We start from the raw sequence: 17,852 nt of genomic DNA, 5'->3' as shown, positions 1-17,852 counted from the left end.
CCCACAGTCTGCCAGTGTGCCCATCGCCTATCAGTGGCTCAGAGTCCTAAGGGGCACGCACATGCACACACAGGTGCTTGCGCACACACACCCACACACACAAACACACACGCACACTCCCAGCCAGCAGCAGGGGCAACGGGCCAACAGGTGTCCTAGGGGAGAGCACAGCAGAGTCACTGGCTCCACCCCTGTGCTCACGAATGATATAATATTACCTAACGAACCCAAGTACTCAAAATGAATGCGCTGTTCCAAATAAACATTCATAGAGACAAGTTATCACATTAAAAGCATCCTACTCTAACCCCAGATTCGACCCCCCAGGGCATCTGTGACTCTAAATGAGAATTCAGAGTATGCCTGCAGAGGCTCACGGTAACAAAGTGACAGGGGGCCTGCTGATACACTGTTCAGGGGTCAGGGGGACCCTGACGGTCCTGGGGGGGGGGGCCCACTGCTGCACTGAGGGCCCCGCCACCTGTCTCCAGTTCACGCCCACCGAAGCCACGGAACCAGGCGTCGTGTGCTGGTTCCCAGAGGAACAGCCCTGCCTGTGGTCCCCCTGGCCCAGGACACTGAGCAAGCCCGGGCTGGTGCAGCCCCAGGCCGCCAGCCTGATTCTGGAACAGATGGCAGGCAGGACACTTTTCCACTCCCCTCCGAACACAAAGAAGAGAAGGAACAGGGCTGGAAAGAAAGGCAGGATGGACAGGACCCCCAAAGCACCGTACCACCTCCTCGCTGGCCAGAGGCCATCTCGTCCCACCACCCTGTGCTCGCCAAGCACCTCTTGCAAGAGAAGGTGACAGCCAAGAAAGAACTCACTGGAAATTGACACAAATGGGCATTTATTTGGCAAACAGAACTGCAATTCGGGAGACACCGATTCAGGTAGAAACTGACTTGGGCCCCAAGGAGGACGACGGTGTGGGGTGATAAAGGCGCAGGGTCACAACTGCAGGGCCCGTTACGTCCTCCACACAAAACAGGGACTGAAACTAGGCTATGTGGGACGGACGCCTGCTGCCCTGGATGGGCCCCCCTGCAGGTGGAGGACGCGGAGGACGCGCTCGCCACGGCGAGGACCGAGTATAGTCAGCTCGCGGAGGGCTGAGAGGTTCACAGAGTTCACGGCTCCTCCGATGAGGACGTGCACGAATCCCTCCCCCCTGACCGGCTCCCGGCCCTGCTCTAAGAGAGGCGTCTGAAGTGCTGAGGGTCAGGGTGGCCCAAGGACCACAGGTTCCCCGGAGGCAGACACTTCCCGTGTTCTCTCCCCTGGCACTGAGCACACACCCCACGCAAGTGAGTTGAGTGCTGCAATCCTGAAGGACCATGATCTACACCACCGGTAATAAGACACTCAGGAGCGTTCCCACAAGTGTATTATTTGCATCTCACATGTCACAGTCGTCCCCTTCCCAAGCACGGCAGAACTCGGGCTGTGCATGTAGTGAGGGCAGCATGGCCTTGTGCACAAGGGGCAGTCCCATGGGGCTGGGGGACCCCCCCTCCACACACACACACACCCTGCCCACTCCCTTGGCCAGTAGCCCCAGGAGGACCTCGAGCGGCAGATGAAGCCAGGCCCCTGTGGATTTCCTCCAGCCCCTGGTTTCCCAGAACCTTCTGTCCAGAGGCCTAAGAAGTCAGACAGGTTGCTTAAAGTCATACTGCAGATAAAATATTCACGAACATATCCCTTCAGAGCTCAGTGAGGCTGTGACAAGCTGTTACCGCGGTGTGACCTTGCGTGGGGCTCCAGCAGCCCTGCTCTGGGGATGTGCGGACCCAGGCTCGGGGCTGGAGAGTCCCGGCGATTGCCAGTGTCACTGGTCTCGGCCTCCTCATGAGCTCAAGCCTGGACAAGGCTGGGTCACCCGTGGCTCCAGCAGAGGGACATTTTGATTACCAAGCCCTGTTAGCTCTACTCACACGTTCCAGTTCCCCATCCACAGCCACAAAGACCACGTCCAATGCCAACGCCAGGTCCTTGTGTCCCAGGGTGTCCCTCCCCAGCCACGCCTTCTCCTGCCTCACTCTTTACAGGAGGTGGGAGCCCCCTCCCCGCTGGTCTGGGTCATTCATTTATTCCACCGGCGTTCCGGGTCAACCTGTGTGTGTGTCCAAACCGGTCACTCAAGAACCAAGGGGCCTGTCCCAATGACTCCACAGCCGGCTAGGACCCGGTGGTCCACGGTTCCCCAAAAGGAAGTGACAGGACACACGCATCTCTAGCAAGGACGGAGCAACATGGTGCTCGGCGAGCCTCTGTCTATGGGGCCAGGGAATCTGGTGACACCTGGGGGGACAGGTGGGGAGGCAACACCACACTACTGACTCCCACTACGTCATGCAAAGCCCCCGGTTCTTCCTCAAACTTGGCAGGCCCGGGCTCTCCCAGCCCACACCATGCACTCGGCCCCACTGAGCCAGTTCCCCCCAGGAACTGTCCCTCACCCCAGTTCCGGACATGACTGCCACTTTGCGACAGCACTTTCCAGAGGTGAACGCGTGGCCGTCAACAAGGAGTTGCCCTGTCCGGCCTGCCGCCGGGCAGATGCACGACAGTCACTCTTCACGTAAACTCCCACAAGTGAAGATTTTATCTGTTGTGAGAGTTAGCCCTCAGAGGCTAAAATACAGAGCAAACTTCTCTGCCCAGGTCAGTGACAGTGTGGAAGCTGCTGGGTGTCCCGAGCCACCGCCCAGAAAGCCACTTGCTCCCAGGAAGCATGTGGAGCAGACTCGGGCCCCGCGTACGTGGCCAACTGTGCCAGAGCAAAGTACTGAAGCAGGAAGACATCGTCTCCTCAGTCCCCAAGCCTGGAATAAGCCGATAAAGCCCAACCTGATTGAAATACAAAGAATGAAAGTCTTTGAGTCGCTAAAGACATTCTAGATACTTCTTTAAATACCACTTCCAAATCCCCAGGACGCTGACTTTATTGCCACCGAAGGAGCAGAGACACCCTCTCCCGGCTCCTCCCCGCCAAGTTATCAGCGGTGAGCACAGTCTTGCTGAATATTCTCATTTCTAAATCCTCACCCAGCTGACAGTGATCTATGCCTGCTCCCGGAGGAGGGCAGACATGAAAAGCTTACGACCTCAAATCTTAATGGGCTTATGAAAAAGTATGTTGTAAGGAGACCTGCTTCTCCAGTTTTATTAGATTAACCCAATCCATCAGCTTCAATGCCACCTGACTCACTGCGAATCGGCGCTGAGGCACCCTGGAAGGTTCAGGAGAGCCAACAAGGGCCGTCGCCTGGCCCACAGTGCGGCGCTCCTGCGGGGGCTGCCCTCAGAGTGTGTGCCTCCCCCCCGCCCCCCAGGTGTGGCCAGTGACACTGCTGCAGTCACCCTGGAGGACAGGGGCTCAGGCAGCCTCGTAAAGGGGCTGGGAGAAGACGTCCAGAAGGACCCCTGGGAGAAAGACCAGGCCGTGGAACAAAGGACAAAAGGTGTAGGGGCAACCCTGTGCGTGACTGAAACTGGGCACCGATCACTGAGGCAGCCACAGCCTGAAGACCCAGCCCCCGGGATGCCCGCCCCAGCCTCACACACCCAGCCTCCACCTGCCGCCCCCCCCACCCCCCCGGAAACCGCTCGGCTGGACCGCCCCACCCACTCTTCCCTCTGGGTCTCTGGGCTTCATCCACCCAGGGTACGGCCCGGGGGGAGGGCGCCAGGCCCCAGCACCATCAAATTGGCTATCTACACCCCTGCCCTGAAGGGATGGCCCACAGTACAGCAAGGGGACTCCCCACAGGTGGGGCTGGTGGGACCAGAGGTTACTCGACAGGCAAGCATGCCAGGTGGGGCTGCAGGTGCAGCCACGGTAATAGGTGCTCATGACAGCAGGGCTGGAAGACTGGCCACAGTAACCAGCACCAAGCTCTTTCACAGGCGGGAACCCAGGCTGCGCAAGATAAGTCACCCTCTGGGAAAAGAGCTTCGAGCGCCCGGCAGCCTGTGGATGAGACCACGGACCCAGACCCGCCCCCCACCCTGGCCACCCACTGCCCGTGGCCCCAGCTGAGAGCAGCGGCCTCTGCTCTGCCCCGACACCCAAACACCATGATGCAGCCACACCCAGCACACCTCCCGAAGAGCAGGCTGGGCCCAGCCACGTCCTCGGCCTCCAAATCCGCTACTACCATCGGCAGGCACTTCCTGGCATCCGGCTCTGGGCCCAGCCCTGTCCTCAGCTCAAAGTCCTGCTGAAATGTCCTCTGGGAAGCCTGCTCTATACCCCTGGGCAGAGTGAGGTGTCCCCAAGTCCCCAACCTCACCACCTCTGGCAGAGCACGTGTCCCCCGCCAGGCAATGGACCCCTAGGGGCAGAGATGACGCTCTGACATCTCAATGGATCTGGGGCCCACGTCAGACCCCACGCAAACAAGGGCTCACGTTGGAGAAGGTGGACGAGTGGAAGGAGTGACTGGTGGTTGGACAGATGGACAGACGTAGGTCGTCAGCAGATACGCATCCTTGGCGTGAGGGCCAATCACACTCAGCGCCTGGTTTGCAAATCCAGTATCTTCCCGTGGGTTCCACAGTGACCCTTCATGGCCAAGCCACAGCTGTCCCCTGCCTGCGGCACGGCAGCATCCCGCAGGCCCTTCCTCCACACCCCCCGTCCTGCACGCCCGCTGCCCACGCGCCCTTGTTCCCGGAGGCCCTCCTGCTCCACACGCTTCTCGTTCATTCCGTCCAGGCCTGGGCTCTCAGGACTCCTCCTTCCCCGAGACATCCTTCACCAGAAGCCTTCACCACGGGAGCAGATCCCATTCAGGGCCCACGATGCCCTCGCTGCATCCTGGCTTGCACGATCCCAGGGACCACGCGTCCTGGTGCGCCTTCAGCAGAGGCGTGCGTCAGCGACTGTCTCACAACCGGAGGCCAGGCTCTCTCCCTGGGACGCGGGCTCCCTGAGGTCAGGGCCCGTCTCTTCCATCACTGTGTCCCCAGGGCTGAGAACAGGGCCAGGCCCAGGGCGGGTGCTCAGCAAACATCAGCTGACTGGATGAGGCAGGGGGCACCCACCAGGTGCAAGGTCGAGCTCCTCCCCAGAGATGCGGGCACGTCCTCTGGAGCTCAGGGAGGCCCTGCCCCTCACCGTCTCCGATGCGCCTTCTCCAGGGTCCGCGAGGACTGCACAGGCCACACGGCAGAAAACCAAAATGCTGGAAAGATTTCACCTCAAATGAGGCAAAAGGGCCGACTGCCCTGAGGATGTCCCAGGAGCAAACCTGGCAGTGTCCTGATCAGAGCCACCTCAGGACGCGTATCCAGGAGCGTCCGGGCGCTGGGGCGGCCCCTCGCAGCAGTGGGCAGGTGGGGGCCCCAACCCTCCCCCACTGCCCAAGCCGGCACAGCCGGCCCACGGAACCCAGGGGCTCACACGCCATTCCCCTACCACAGGGTTTAAGGCCAACGTCCCTTCATAACCCCCTCCCGCCCCGTGGCTCAGCAGGCTGCAGAGGGCCCGGCCGGGGCCACGGCGACATGGGCTCACGGCAGCGGTCCTGGCTCCTGGGCACGGCTCCGGCCACGCACTGAGTGACACCGACCTGGGCCCTGCTCTCGCCGTGGTGCCATGCTGGGCACTGGGGCACGAGCGTGTCTGCAGGAGGCAGGTACCCAACCGTGGCTCACGGTGAAGGGAGGTGGGGCCTTGGTCCCCTAATTCTGAGACCCCAAGGCCCAAACACAGGCTGACGCCCTACCGACCCCCGGCTGGAAACGTTTCGTCGGATCCCCACGGCGATCTCCCAAGACGCGCTTCGGGAAGCAACCTGCCCAAGGCTACAAGGGTAAAGCTGCGCTCGGGAGAGAGGCCGTTCTGCCAGAGCCGGGGGCCCACGTGATACGTCCGTACAGATCTTTTCCCGGAAGGACCCAGGTCCATTTGGCCGCAGGTGGGCCACTGGGTGCTTTATCGGCATTAAAAACACCCTAGGACCCGGTCGTGCCGCTTCCCTGAACGCGTGTGCCCTGGGCGCCTGGGGGCCTGGGCCTCGAGCACCGGCACGGCCTGCTCTGAGCGGCTGTGTGTGGTGGCCCTGCCTCAGGAGGTCGCGACCTAAGGCTGACAGCACGCAAGTGACCGGATCTGAAGCCTGGAGAGACCCCGCGGTTCCTCGTGCGTGATTTGCCGCCAGCCCCGTGAAGAGCGTGACTGAAGACGCCCCTGGGCGTGTGGGCAGTGGAGGCTGTCCCACTTAGAATTCAGGTGGCCTCGGGTACCACGAGGAAGGAATTTAGTAAATGCCTTAAGGTAAACGAAGTCATCTTGCAACACTCACCTGACAGGAGGTTTTTCCTTGTCTTGAACAAAATCAGTAGGTTGTGGGAAGCGTAAGGCCTCCGACGGCTCCCACGGCACCAGTCCCATCTACCAAAGCCGGCTCCGGCCTCAGTGCAGGAGAGGAGCCATTCCCCGAGCCGCGCACACTTGCCCACGAGACTGGGCGGTGCTGGGGCCGGCGGGTGGAAAGCGGCATTCGCCGGAACACAGCCTCGGCCCGAGGGCCGGCTCCGCAGTGGTCACTCCCCAGTGTCACTCCCCGAGGACCAGCCAGAGCCCCGATGTCCCCCGGGGACCCAGCCCTTCGACCCCAGCTGTGGGGTTCCTCCTTCCAGGACACACCCAGGCGGCACACTCGCTTCTGAATCGGCCTCGCGGGAGGTCAGGGAGGAAAGGACCCCAGCCCGTGGCAGGGGGCGTCCCCACCACCCAGTGAGCCTTGCCCACTGCCTCCCGCCCCCTTCCCACGCCTGCACAGCCACACCACTCGGAAGATGGGAAGGTCACCTCGACACAAGCTGAGGTCAGCCCACCCCACCCCAAGTGCACCTGTCTACAGCCATCGACGGGCAGCATTCCACTGACCCAGTGCCCACGGGCCTTCCAGGTGGAGCTGCCCCCTCCCCATGATGCCCTACTGACCCTGCCCCCCCTTCCCACAGCTGCACCCCACATAAGGCAGCCACTCACTGTGTGGGCCTATTCGATTTAAACTTAGAGAAATTAAAACTAAAAATTCCGTTCCTCGGTCACATTTTCCAAGAGTTGAGTAAGCCACTATGTCTAGAGGTGATCCCACCGGGTACTTCCATCATCCCAGAACCTTCTACTGGACGCATTGCTCCGGAATCCCTCCCACTGGCTCTGTGCGCACCAGGGTTTCCCCTCCCCGCACCCCTCTCCCTGCGCCTCCCTCCCCACTCCTCGCCACCGGGGCCAGGCTCCTGCACCTGTATGCACGTGATCACCCACGTCGGGTCATTGAGGACAATTACTGAGAACGATGCTGCAGTGAATGCGGGGGTGCACAGATCCCTTGGAGACACTGGTCTCATTTCCTTTGGATAGACGAATTGAGCCAAGTTGCAAGTTAAGTGTCAACCTATGAAAGTCAGATGCGTTTCTCTACCCTAACAATGAACTATCAGAACGAGAAATTAAGAAAATGGTCCCATGCACAAGGGCCGCAGAAAGAATAAAATACTCAGGAGCGAAAGACTGAAAACTGTAAAAACGCTGGTTGAAGAAACCGAGGATGACACAAACGGGAAGTGCCCCACGCTCCTGCACTGGGCAGTTAACACCCTGAAAAGGCCCACACAACCCAAAGCCATCCACAGATTCGCTGCACTCCCCATCAAAATCCCCATGATATTTTCACAGAAACCGAAAACAATCCTAAAATTCGTATGGAGCCACGAGACCCCGGAAAGCTAAAGCACATCAGAAAGGCATTTAGTACACAAGAATGCCACGCTGGAAACTCCACTCTGGTCTCCGCCCTTGGGGAAACCAGCCTTTGCCAACTGCTCTGGGCCCGTCTCGTCCCCGGCAAGGTCCCCTGTGGTGGACACCGCGCTCCCAGGGAGGTGCATGAGCCCGGCAGATGCGTGGGAGCAGCTCACCCCAGACTGTGTCTTGGGGCTCAGGGACTCTGGCCGACAGCCCACAGGGCACATCTCCTCCGTGGATCTCGGGAGGAGGGGCAGCCAGGCTAGGGCACAATGGCAGCTCCTGTCCCAGGACCTGCCAGAGGAGGAGCTCCCACAAGTCTCCTGACACAAAGTGTGACCCCGGGACGTGGAGAGGGAGTGCAGACGAGCTCGGTGCCCTCCCGGGACTCTGCCACTGCAGGGAGAGGCCTGAGGGGAGCCTGGGCCTCAGAAGGCACCGCCCCATGGGCCCAGAGCCACAAGCACAGTCCTCGGCCCGCCAGGGTCACAGACAGAAGCCACGTTTGTGCCGTTTTGCCACAGGTGAGCAATTCCAGAGAACGTGCGTGAAATCCAAAGACAGTGAGCGAGGGGGGCCCAGAGCCGGGGTGCTGCACACATCCTGCCTGGAACAGCCCCGAGGGGAGACAGCGCAGCTGGAACGTCCAGTGCACCAGGGAAGCATCGTTTGAGGCCCCTCTACCAGGGAGGGTCCCCCGAGTTGAGAGCTCTAGGAAAGCACAGCTGAGCAGCTTTCTGGCCAAGAACCAACCCATCCACCCCGGAGGTTTAACGCAGGGAGGCCCCGGGCCCACCGTGGGGTGAGCGGTGGGGGCCCAGCCCCAAGGCTGCAGCCCCACAGGGACAGTCCGGCAGGGGGACGGCGGTAATCCTGGTCCCGTGACAGGCGTCCGCCCGGGGTGCTCCAGATAACCCCCAAGAGGCACCTTACGGACTGAACTGTGTTCCCCCAAATTCACAGGTTGCAGGCCCCCAACCCGCGGTGGGACAGGCCTTAGACCCAGGGCCTCTGTGCAGCGAGTACGAGTAAGGAGGCCACAGGGGGCCCTGATCTGCTGATCTGGCACCCCCACCAAGAAGAAGACGGGCCAGAGAGCGCTCTCCCCGCGTGAGGACGGGGTGCACAGGCCGCCACCCGTGAGCCAGGACGGCAGCTCGCACGGGAGCCACCTGTGCAGACACCCTGCTCTCCGACTGGGTCGTCCACCACGGAGAGAACGGACGCGTGCCGTGGCCTGTCGGCAGTGGCCGGTTGTGGCGGCGACAGCGCCCTCTGGAGGGTGTCCCCGAGGGAGGTGTCAGGTCAAACGAGGAGGCAGGGCAGGACCTCTGGAGCTGCAGGAAGCCGGGAGGTGCCCGGGGGTGGCACAGAACGGCAAGGACGGGGCAGGGAACCTGCACCCAGCAGCTCACAACCGTCTGGTACAGCTGTTGGCGTCGGAGAGCCCGTGCGGGTCCGCGGCGGTTAAGTCGAGTGTACGCTCCACTCAGTTAGTTTCCTTCTTTACTTCGTGCCTTTCGCTGTCCGAGGATCCCATCCCATCCAGGACACGTTGTGTGCAGTGATCCTGCCTTTTCGGGCTTCCCCGGGCTGACGCCATTTTCCCAACTTCCCTTGGTTTCCATGATGTTGACGGGTTTGAGGCGTACCGGTCGGGAACCCTGCAGAACGTGACTCAGGATCCATCTTGACGTTTTGCTCGGGGTTGGACTGGGGTCCCGGGTTCGGGAGGAAGCCCACAGGTGAAGGGCCCTCCTCGTCCCGCCCCATCAGGGCGCCTGCCGTCGGTCGGCCTGACTGATCCCCGAGGTGTCCGCCTCGGTCACCTGGCTGAGGCCCCCCCCCACCCCCACCCCCGTCCACCCTGCCCTCCGGGGGGGAGCCCGTGTGCGCGGCCCACGCGGAGGGAGGGGGTTCGGCCCCAGCTGCTCCAGGGCCCGGTATCTGCGGACGTGTTTGGAATCCTCTGCGTCGGAGACTTGTCTCTTGGCTCATTTACTCACGAGTCCGTCTTACGTCATCAGGGACTCAGGCCTGATTTTAGGTTTCGGGTTTCGTACTCTGTTGGGGAGCCTGCTCCAGCTTCGGCCCCACCCGGTGGGGCGCGAGCTCGTCCTCCCTCTCGGGCACACCCGCCCCGCCCCAGCCCTGCGGTCCGCGGGAGGACGCCGAGCTCCCGACGTCACTGTCAAGTCGCAGCAGAACGGTGCAGGAGCTGTCAGAATGGGGACCCCCCCCACGACCCCCACCCCCGCCAGCTCTGAGTCTGCCCTCGTCCCAGAGAGCAAAGCCGACGTGCCTCCTGGCAGGCGCAGACCAAGGGGTTGGCTTGGGGAAGAGAAGGGAGTCAGAGAGAAGACTGAACAAAACAAGGGGGCAGCCTGGCAGATCGTTGGCCCCAACGGGTTAGGGACTGACCACCTCCCCTCCGCGGCTACAGACCGAGGGCGAAGGCCTCTCTCATCCGAGTCATCAGCATCCAAGCACCGCGGGAAGGGCGGGACGCCTCCCTTCCACCGTCCGGGGCTGGGGAGCCAGAGGCAAAGCTGGCGGCCGAGTACCAGAGGTCCAGCAACCCGCTCCCACGGCCGGGGCTCTCCGGGAGGCCGCTGCCCCCTCCGGCCACAGCCACCCGCACCAGCACCGTTTCCAACAACGTGCAACGTGCCCGGGGGGCAGGGGCCCGGGGGCCACCTCCCTTTGGCACGGCCGGCTCTGGATCGTCTGTGCTGTTTAAATGCCTGTTTTCACGCCCGTGCTGACCTCATTCACATTCACGCCACTTCCTAGCTGGGAGCCTGGACAGAGCAGGTGTCTCCAGACCCTCCACTGACACACGACACCGGAGGCCTTCACGCTCCCTCGTGAGAGTTAAAGAGCTACTCTAATGGCCCAGCTAGTAAACACCCCAGTTTAGGGGAGAGTGATCGCCCGAACGCCATCCCGTGATTACTATGTATTTTCATTGCCAAAAGATGCAATACAATTTCATGGTTACTTGGGCCTGTAAAATAGAAATATCCCCAATTTTTAAGATATGAAAAGGTTTATGACCAGGGTACTGTCAGTTCAAGAATGAGTCCACGGTACAAATGAGTCAATTCATGACAAAATTTAATTTCAGGAAAATTAACTCAATAAAGATGCCACAACTGTGCTTAAAGTTTTAATACCTATTAGGAGTTTTAGCGAGGTGGCGCAGGACCACGGACGCGCAGATCCATTTCCTGGCTCCTCAAAACACAATTGACTTCATACCTAATTTATCTGTAATGGGGACAGTATTACAAGGAACCTGGTGTTTAATGAAGAGGCAGGGTCTTCAACAGCCTAACCCATCACAAATGGAGAGCGTTCCCAAGTCACGGGATATTAAGTTTGTTTCCTGTGATGCTGCTGAGACCCAGTTAATAGCACCAGACTGATGGCCGCTTTAACCAAACAGCCCAAGGAAGGCTTTATGTCCCAGCAAATGTCGGTGGCCAGAAACTCTGTAATGGCCGGGTCCCCAGAAAAGTAAAACCAAAGTGGGGCATCTGCACACAAGCGGCTGAGTGGTCCTAGACTCCGTAGCGAGCATCACCAGAATATGCGAGCGGCAAGAAAGGATGGCCAAGTCCAAATGCTGGGCTTCAGAACCACAAGACGGTCGCGGGCCCCGCGTGGGGCACAAGGACCACCGTCAGGAACAGAACTCTGAGGACTCCCGTGACCGCGGGCTCAGAGCAGGACGGCGGCAGGCGCGGGGGCTCCGACCCCACAGGAAGAACGCACGGTCCACACCAAGGCCCCTTCGATGGAGGGAAGGGGAGTGGAGGGCAGGACAAGCTCTAAGGCCTCCTGCCTCCTGCCCACACGGTCACGGATGTCCGCAGACGAGGCTCCCTCGGCGGAGCCCAGCCCACCGGCCGGGACTGACGCTGCCCGCAAAGCAGCCACCGTGGGGAGCTCCCTTCCCGGTCTCCGAAGGTACACCACCCCCCACCGGTCCAGGGCCCGTGGAGGGCTGTCGCCCACGGCAGCAAACACCCTGCCTCTCGGTGAAGAAACTGGCCTCCGCGGACCCCGCTCCCGGTCACGTAAGGCTCCTGCCATCTGCAGTGATGACGAACAGCGGGCGTGTGAGCCCCGCGGCGCGGCCTCGGCTTCGGCAAACATCTCCAACGAGATGAAAAGGTGCCAGAATAAGCAAGGGGATACTCGAGGGAACAAAGGTGGTTTGTTCCAGAAAACTCAATCTCCTGAAGAAACGAGTTCCATCAAAATCGGTGGAGAGGAGAAAATCTCATACTGCACTGAATCTGTCAGTGATTTTTTTAAAAAATCTTTATTATGAGTAAACTCGAAACGGAGACCACACGTGAGTCCTGAGTGTGATCGTTCCCAGCTACTGCGGCTCAGGCACAGAGCCCGCCGGAACCCCGGGATCTGGACCCAAGGTAAGCGCTCGCGAGCCCCAGGGATGCAGTCGCCGCGCGGTCGGAATGAAGTCCAGCTACAAACGGAACTACGGGAAGTTCTTCCCGGTTTTACATCGACTCAGACGCCAAGACGCCAGGGACGGACTTTCGAAAGACCGCCTTTCACCGAGCAGATGCCGAGAGGGCAAGGGCAGGTGCAGCTCACAGGCCCCGGCGGAGCGCAGTGGGGGGAGGCGGGCGGGCGCGCACAGGACAGCTCACCTGGTAGGTGTCCCACAGGCGGATGGTGCAGTGGAGGGGCACCTCCCTCATCAGCAGGTTGTTCATCCAGCGGAAGGCGAACTGCAGGTAACGCACCTCGTGCTGCTCCAGGTGCCGGTGCACTTGCTCTGCACGAGACAAACACAGGCCCCGAGGCCGTCAGCGAGAGCCCCCTGGGGTCCACCTCAGAGCCACCCCCCCCCCCAACCGCCAGACACCCGGGCCTCGTCCCCAGGGAGCCAGGAGGCCATTTAGATGGACTCTTGCTCCGGGAAAGTGAGCGGTGGCAGCCGCAGTGGCACGAGGACACCGGCGAGGACCACTCCCGAGTCCCCTGCTCCCGGGTCCCCTGCTGCTGGGCCCCCTGGGAGCCATGCAGCAGGTGCCCCACCCCCAGTAAGAGGGGCAGGACCACGCCCCCCCCCAGTGGAGGAGAAACTGCCGTGAGAGGTCAGCAGACGCTCCGGGGCACGAGGTGAGCGCTTTCTCCAGCCAGGGCGAGTCCACCACACCCGGGCTACGGTCCCAGGAGGGACTCGGACAGAGAGACGGCGAGCCCGCCGGCTCCCAAAACCACCTCAAGCTTGTCCCAGGCAAATGCCCCACCTGCTCCGGGACCCGGCCAGAGAGGGGGCCGGCAGGACACGGGCCTGGCTCTAGGCCGGTGCATCTGGATTCCAGGTTTGGGGCTGGACTCCAGACAGCTGGCCTCTCAGAAGGACGAGGTTTTACCAACCATCCCTTCCCTGACGCACGAGCTCCCACCGGCCACGAATGGCTCCTCCCGTCCTACTCTGCAGCCTTGGTCCCCTGTGCTGCCCAGTGGTCAGCGGACATCTCTGCCGAGTGGTCAGCAGCCTGCGGGACAGGCTCCAGAGATCCGTGAAGCTCCCTGGTCCCTGAATTCTGGTGATGTCACTGTGAGAAGCAAAGGCCCTGGGGTCACAGTGACCTTGCTGCTTCCCAACATTCTGCCCCGAAAAGCTCCACCCTGAGGGGCCTGGGAAGTACCTGTGCTGTTTCCTAAAACAGCCAAGTACCACCTAATGGGTCCTGGCTGGGAACAGGGAGACCCTCCCACGCTGACTGTGCTCGATCAGGGCCCACCGAGTACTGCTAAAGGCGCTCTCTCTGCACGCACCTTTTGAGCTCCTGAGTTACATGCAAGTTCTTTCTCTCTGGGGCTTACCTCCCCCTGTGACCAGCCTTGAGAAGTGACCCAGTAAAAAGTTGACAAGGTTTCCAGTCCTCCCAAAGAAAGTTCCAGAACTGGCAAATAAACAAGTGTTCGTGTTTTGTTACTTACTGGTTTGTCTTTACTCGTGTTCCTGGTAACCTGCAATACTGCAGAGAAAAGGCTTTCCTAACCACCAGGCAAAAAGGAGGGGACAGGGGAGGGGGTGCCTGGGGAGCTCAGTCAGGTAAGCGTCTGATTCTTGATTTCAGCTCAGGACACAAGCTCGTGGTTTGTGAGTTCAAGCCCCACATCTGGCTCCACACTTACAGTGCAGAGCCTGCTTGGTATTCCCTCTGCCCCTCCCCGCTCGTGCTTGCTTTCTCTCTCAAAATAAATAAACTTAAAGAAAATTAAAAAAGGAGGGGACAGGAGGGTGAGACGACCCTGTCCTGAGAGCCTCTGCATCGCACAGGCAGTGACTCCGGCTGAAGTGTGAGTGCCTGGTGGGGAGGTGCGCCCGCTTACAGGAGAGGAAGGCTGGCCGCAGAGAAGCTCCGGGCAGCCCCGGTTCCCGCCCCGGCACCACTGGGACACCCCACCCCAAACCAGCACCGTCCCGGCTGAGCGCAACAAACTCGCCTGGGCGTCGGATGCGGCAGGCAGGAGGGACGCCTGCGGCCGGGTGCGGGGGAAGCGCTGGGGCACGCGGTGGAGCAGACCCGGCAGCACGCTGTGAGAGCGGTCACAACCGGACAGTGACCAATTGCACGGGGCTGGCAAGAACCACACAGGCTCACCCCCGAGCCCCTGCAGCCCGCTGGGAGCAAGGTGCCAGGGAGGAGGCCGAGGGAGGCAGTGGGAAGACCGCACAGGCCCCCAGCCCGCCACGTACTGCCTTTTCAGGGACAGATGTAGGGACCGAGGGCTCTGCGCACCGCACAGGGCAGGCCCGGGCCCAGGGTGCCGAGGCCAGGAAGCGGGCAGAGAGGGCAGGCCCGGGCATGGGGGCTCCGGCGGCTGGCACCCACTCCCCGCAGTATTCGGCTCCTGCAGCCGGGGCTCCTCCCCCTGGAGGGCAGTTCACGTGGCAGGGAAGGGGCTGGTTTGGGGTTTGCTCTCTGAAGAGGTCCCAGCACGAGCCCAGGCAAGCTCACGGGAAGGCCGCATCTCCCCACGACTGGCCCCACCCATCCTCCCTCTCGGAAGCCTGAGAAGGGCACTTCTGTGGACGCGGAGGTGGAACGGAACGTGGGCCAGGGAGCCAGGCAGTAGGGGCCGGGTCAGGGGAGTAAGAACAGATCACCCTGAGAAACTTCCAAGGCTATTCTCCCCAGTAAAACAAACAAATAAGCATTATGAAATAAAGTCGGTCATCATCATTAGTTTTAGCATAAAACCTAAGCTTTCAGTGAACTGTCTTCTTTGCACTAGGCCCCTGGGAGCTCCATTTCCGGAGCCCGCTGACCCACAGACAAGGCCCGTCCCCCCGTCCTGGGCACTTGGTGAGCCCAGGAGGGGAGGCAGTTGAGGAGCTCAGAGGCAGGTTGGCCGGACCCCTAAGTGCAGCAGGGGTGACCTCCGCGGCCCCCGCACGGCTGGACGTCACCCTCACCTCCGTGGCTGTTAGAACATAGGAGCTCAGACCCTTCCCAACTTTCTCCACCAGAACCTCCCAGGTGGGATCTGGGAAGCTGTCCTCGTCAGCTCTCCAGAAGAACCCCTCCCAGGGGCCCCGAGGCTCAGAGGGACAGGACTTCAGCCTCTCGCACGGGGTCCAGGTTGCAGAAGTCCCCCCACGGGGCAGGGCAGGTGCAACGCACAGGTGCCACACTGCAGTCTACCTAACCGTGTTCTTCTAATCAACTTGGGTCTTATTAGATACGGCTGGTTTTACACAAACTTCACTTCACTCCCAGAGAGAAGTGTCCACTTGCTCCGGGAGAGGTGACGCGGCCAGCAAACGGTCCATGGCGGGGCCTCCCCGGCAGAACGGAGTCACAGCTTGTCACTGAGAAGGGCCCGCCGACGGGAAGGGGTTACCGTCTCCCGGGCTGTCAGCTCAGGAGCACTTTATGCCGGGACGCTGCCCGACGACACCCGGCCACCCTGTGTCGCTCAGGCCACCGCCCTCCTCCTGCCACCCACCCCGTCCCTGCCCAGTGCAGCGCCATTCATGTGCCCAGCACCTGGAGAGTTCTCTGAGACCCGCCCCCCCCCCCTTCCTGGTACTACAAACACCCCGAGGAGAACATTTCTCGTGCCGTCTGGGGCTTCACTGCTCAGGGGACATGCCCACTCCAGGGCAGGTGCTGTCCCCAAGCGCCCTCTGTGTCTGTCAGATGATCGAGTGAGTGAAGGAACCGTGAGTGCGGGGAGAAAACGTGACGGACCACGATGGACGAAGCCCCAACCTGCAGTCTTCCTTCTCCGCCTCTGCTCCTCATGCCACGGTGCCGAGGAGCGTTTTCGAGACGTGACAGGACGCTACTCTTTTTAAAGAACTGAAGAATGGGGCGCCTGGGTGGCGCAGTCGGTTAAGCGTCCGACTTCAGCCAGGTCACGCTCTCGCGGTCCGGGAGTTCGAGCCCCGCGTCGGGCTCTGGGCTGATGGCTCGGAGCCTGGAGCCTGTTTCCGATTCTGTGTCTCCCTCTCTCTCTGCCCCTCCCCTGTTCATGCTCTGTCTCTCTCTGTCCCAAAAATAAATAAAACGTTGAAAAAAAAAAAAATTTTAAAAAAAAAGAACTGAAGAATGACTTCTAACCTACAGTTCTCAGCAGCTACAGAACTAAGCTTCTGGAGAGTTCTAAGGGCCCCCAGCGGCCCCTCCATCCAGGCCTGACCTTTGCCTGTTACCCCAGGGCACCAGCTGACGGCCAGTCTCTGCCGTGGCCCAGGGCACTGACGCGGGCGCTGTGGTCACTGTGAAAGTCAAATATGATAACTACTTGAAAACCCAGCAGTTTAGAAAACTTGCGATCTTACCGAAGACGCCTTGTCCACACAGACAGAGTGGCGTCACCTCCCCGCGTGTGCAGCTGGCAGTGTGGAGAGCAGGCTGGGCAGACACAACCGCTGCCTGGAAATGGCCCAGAAGGAGGGAGGCCGGCCCAGAGATGCTCCGGGGACAGGCGCCTGGTGGCTCCTGGTCCCGCTGGCCACTGCAGCCTGCCACTCTACAGGGACATGGCCAGCGCCTCGTCCACGGGCACGGGACATAGCCCCGCGACGCAGCCAGTCAGCAGCCTGGGGCCCCCCGACGCGTGGCGGCCAGCCCACCTGCCCCCGTCAAGCCACCCTTGCGGGCACGGCACAGCCCAAACCCCAGCAAACACAGCAGTGCGGTGGTCACGTGTTAAAAGTCGGGAAGGTATGCCGACTCCGAGTTTCGTAACGCGGATTCACGTTATGTTTTGACGGGTCACCACACGCTCAGACACTGCCTCGCGTCCTCTGCTCCTGCCCAGTAACACAGCGGTTTGTCCACGGAGGGGCCATCCAGCCCCGGGCACCAATGAGGGGTCATCACCACGCTCTCCCCGGGGTACCACCAGCGGGTCTTGCCCTGGACCCTGGCCTCCTGTAGGACGGGGACCTTGTCTGGGCCCACGTGTGCACACGGAGCGAGGCCCGGCGATGAGGGGCAGCGATGGCCACAGCTGGAGACCCGCGGGAGACGCGGACAGGACGGAAGCTGGGGAAGCAAGCCGCCCACGACAGCGAGGGCAGAACAGCCCCGGCCTCTGCAGCCAGGCCCATGCTCTGCCGTGGCACACCCAGCATGCCGAAGGACAAGGTCACCAGTTTACAAACTCGGGAAACAGCTCTAAAAGCGTGCCCAGAAGGCAGGGGACACCTTTTTAATGTGACCTGGCAAGCGAACAGATTTGGAAAACTAAACTCCTATTTGCAGAACACCTATCACTGAAGTAACCTAAGTAAACAGTAACAATTAACCCTTTCTCTTCCACAGTGAGTTCCTCCTGGGGCCCCACCTGCAGGTAAGTCCTCCTCCCCCTCCCCACAAGACGCAGACAGCGGCGGGCCCAGTCTCAGGCTTGGCCCAGAGGAGCCCATTGCACAGACAGTGCTGACCAGTGCCCTTCCTGAAGGGGCCAGGCCCGCAGGACCCTGACCCAGGGATGAGTGCACAGAGGCCGGCTGGGTGGTGGCCACGGATGTGGGCAAGGAGCAGAGAGCCGGAGACAGGACTCAGGACTGCC

The 17,852-nt window shown here is 61.1% G+C and overlaps 1 protein-coding gene across 1 annotated transcript in view; it reads right to left on the bottom strand.

Annotated features, from left to right (window-relative positions):
• Window positions 1-17,852, bottom strand: part of TBC1D22A (TBC1 domain family member 22A) — a 326,492-nt gene that overhangs the window by 77,747 nt on the left and 230,893 nt on the right. Inside the window, exon 11 of the mRNA XM_043562939.1 lies at window positions 12,455-12,582. Within this exon, the coding sequence (XP_043418874.1) occupies window positions 12,455-12,582 (128 nt within the window). The remainder of the gene's footprint in view (window positions 1-12,454; window positions 12,583-17,852) is intronic.

Source organism: Prionailurus bengalensis, chromosome B4 (assembly GCF_016509475.1).
Source record: "Prionailurus bengalensis isolate Pbe53 chromosome B4, Fcat_Pben_1.1_paternal_pri, whole genome shotgun sequence".
Taxonomy (NCBI): Eukaryota; Metazoa; Chordata; class Mammalia; order Carnivora; family Felidae; genus Prionailurus; species Prionailurus bengalensis.
This window is presented reverse-complemented; position numbering and strand designations above follow the sequence as displayed.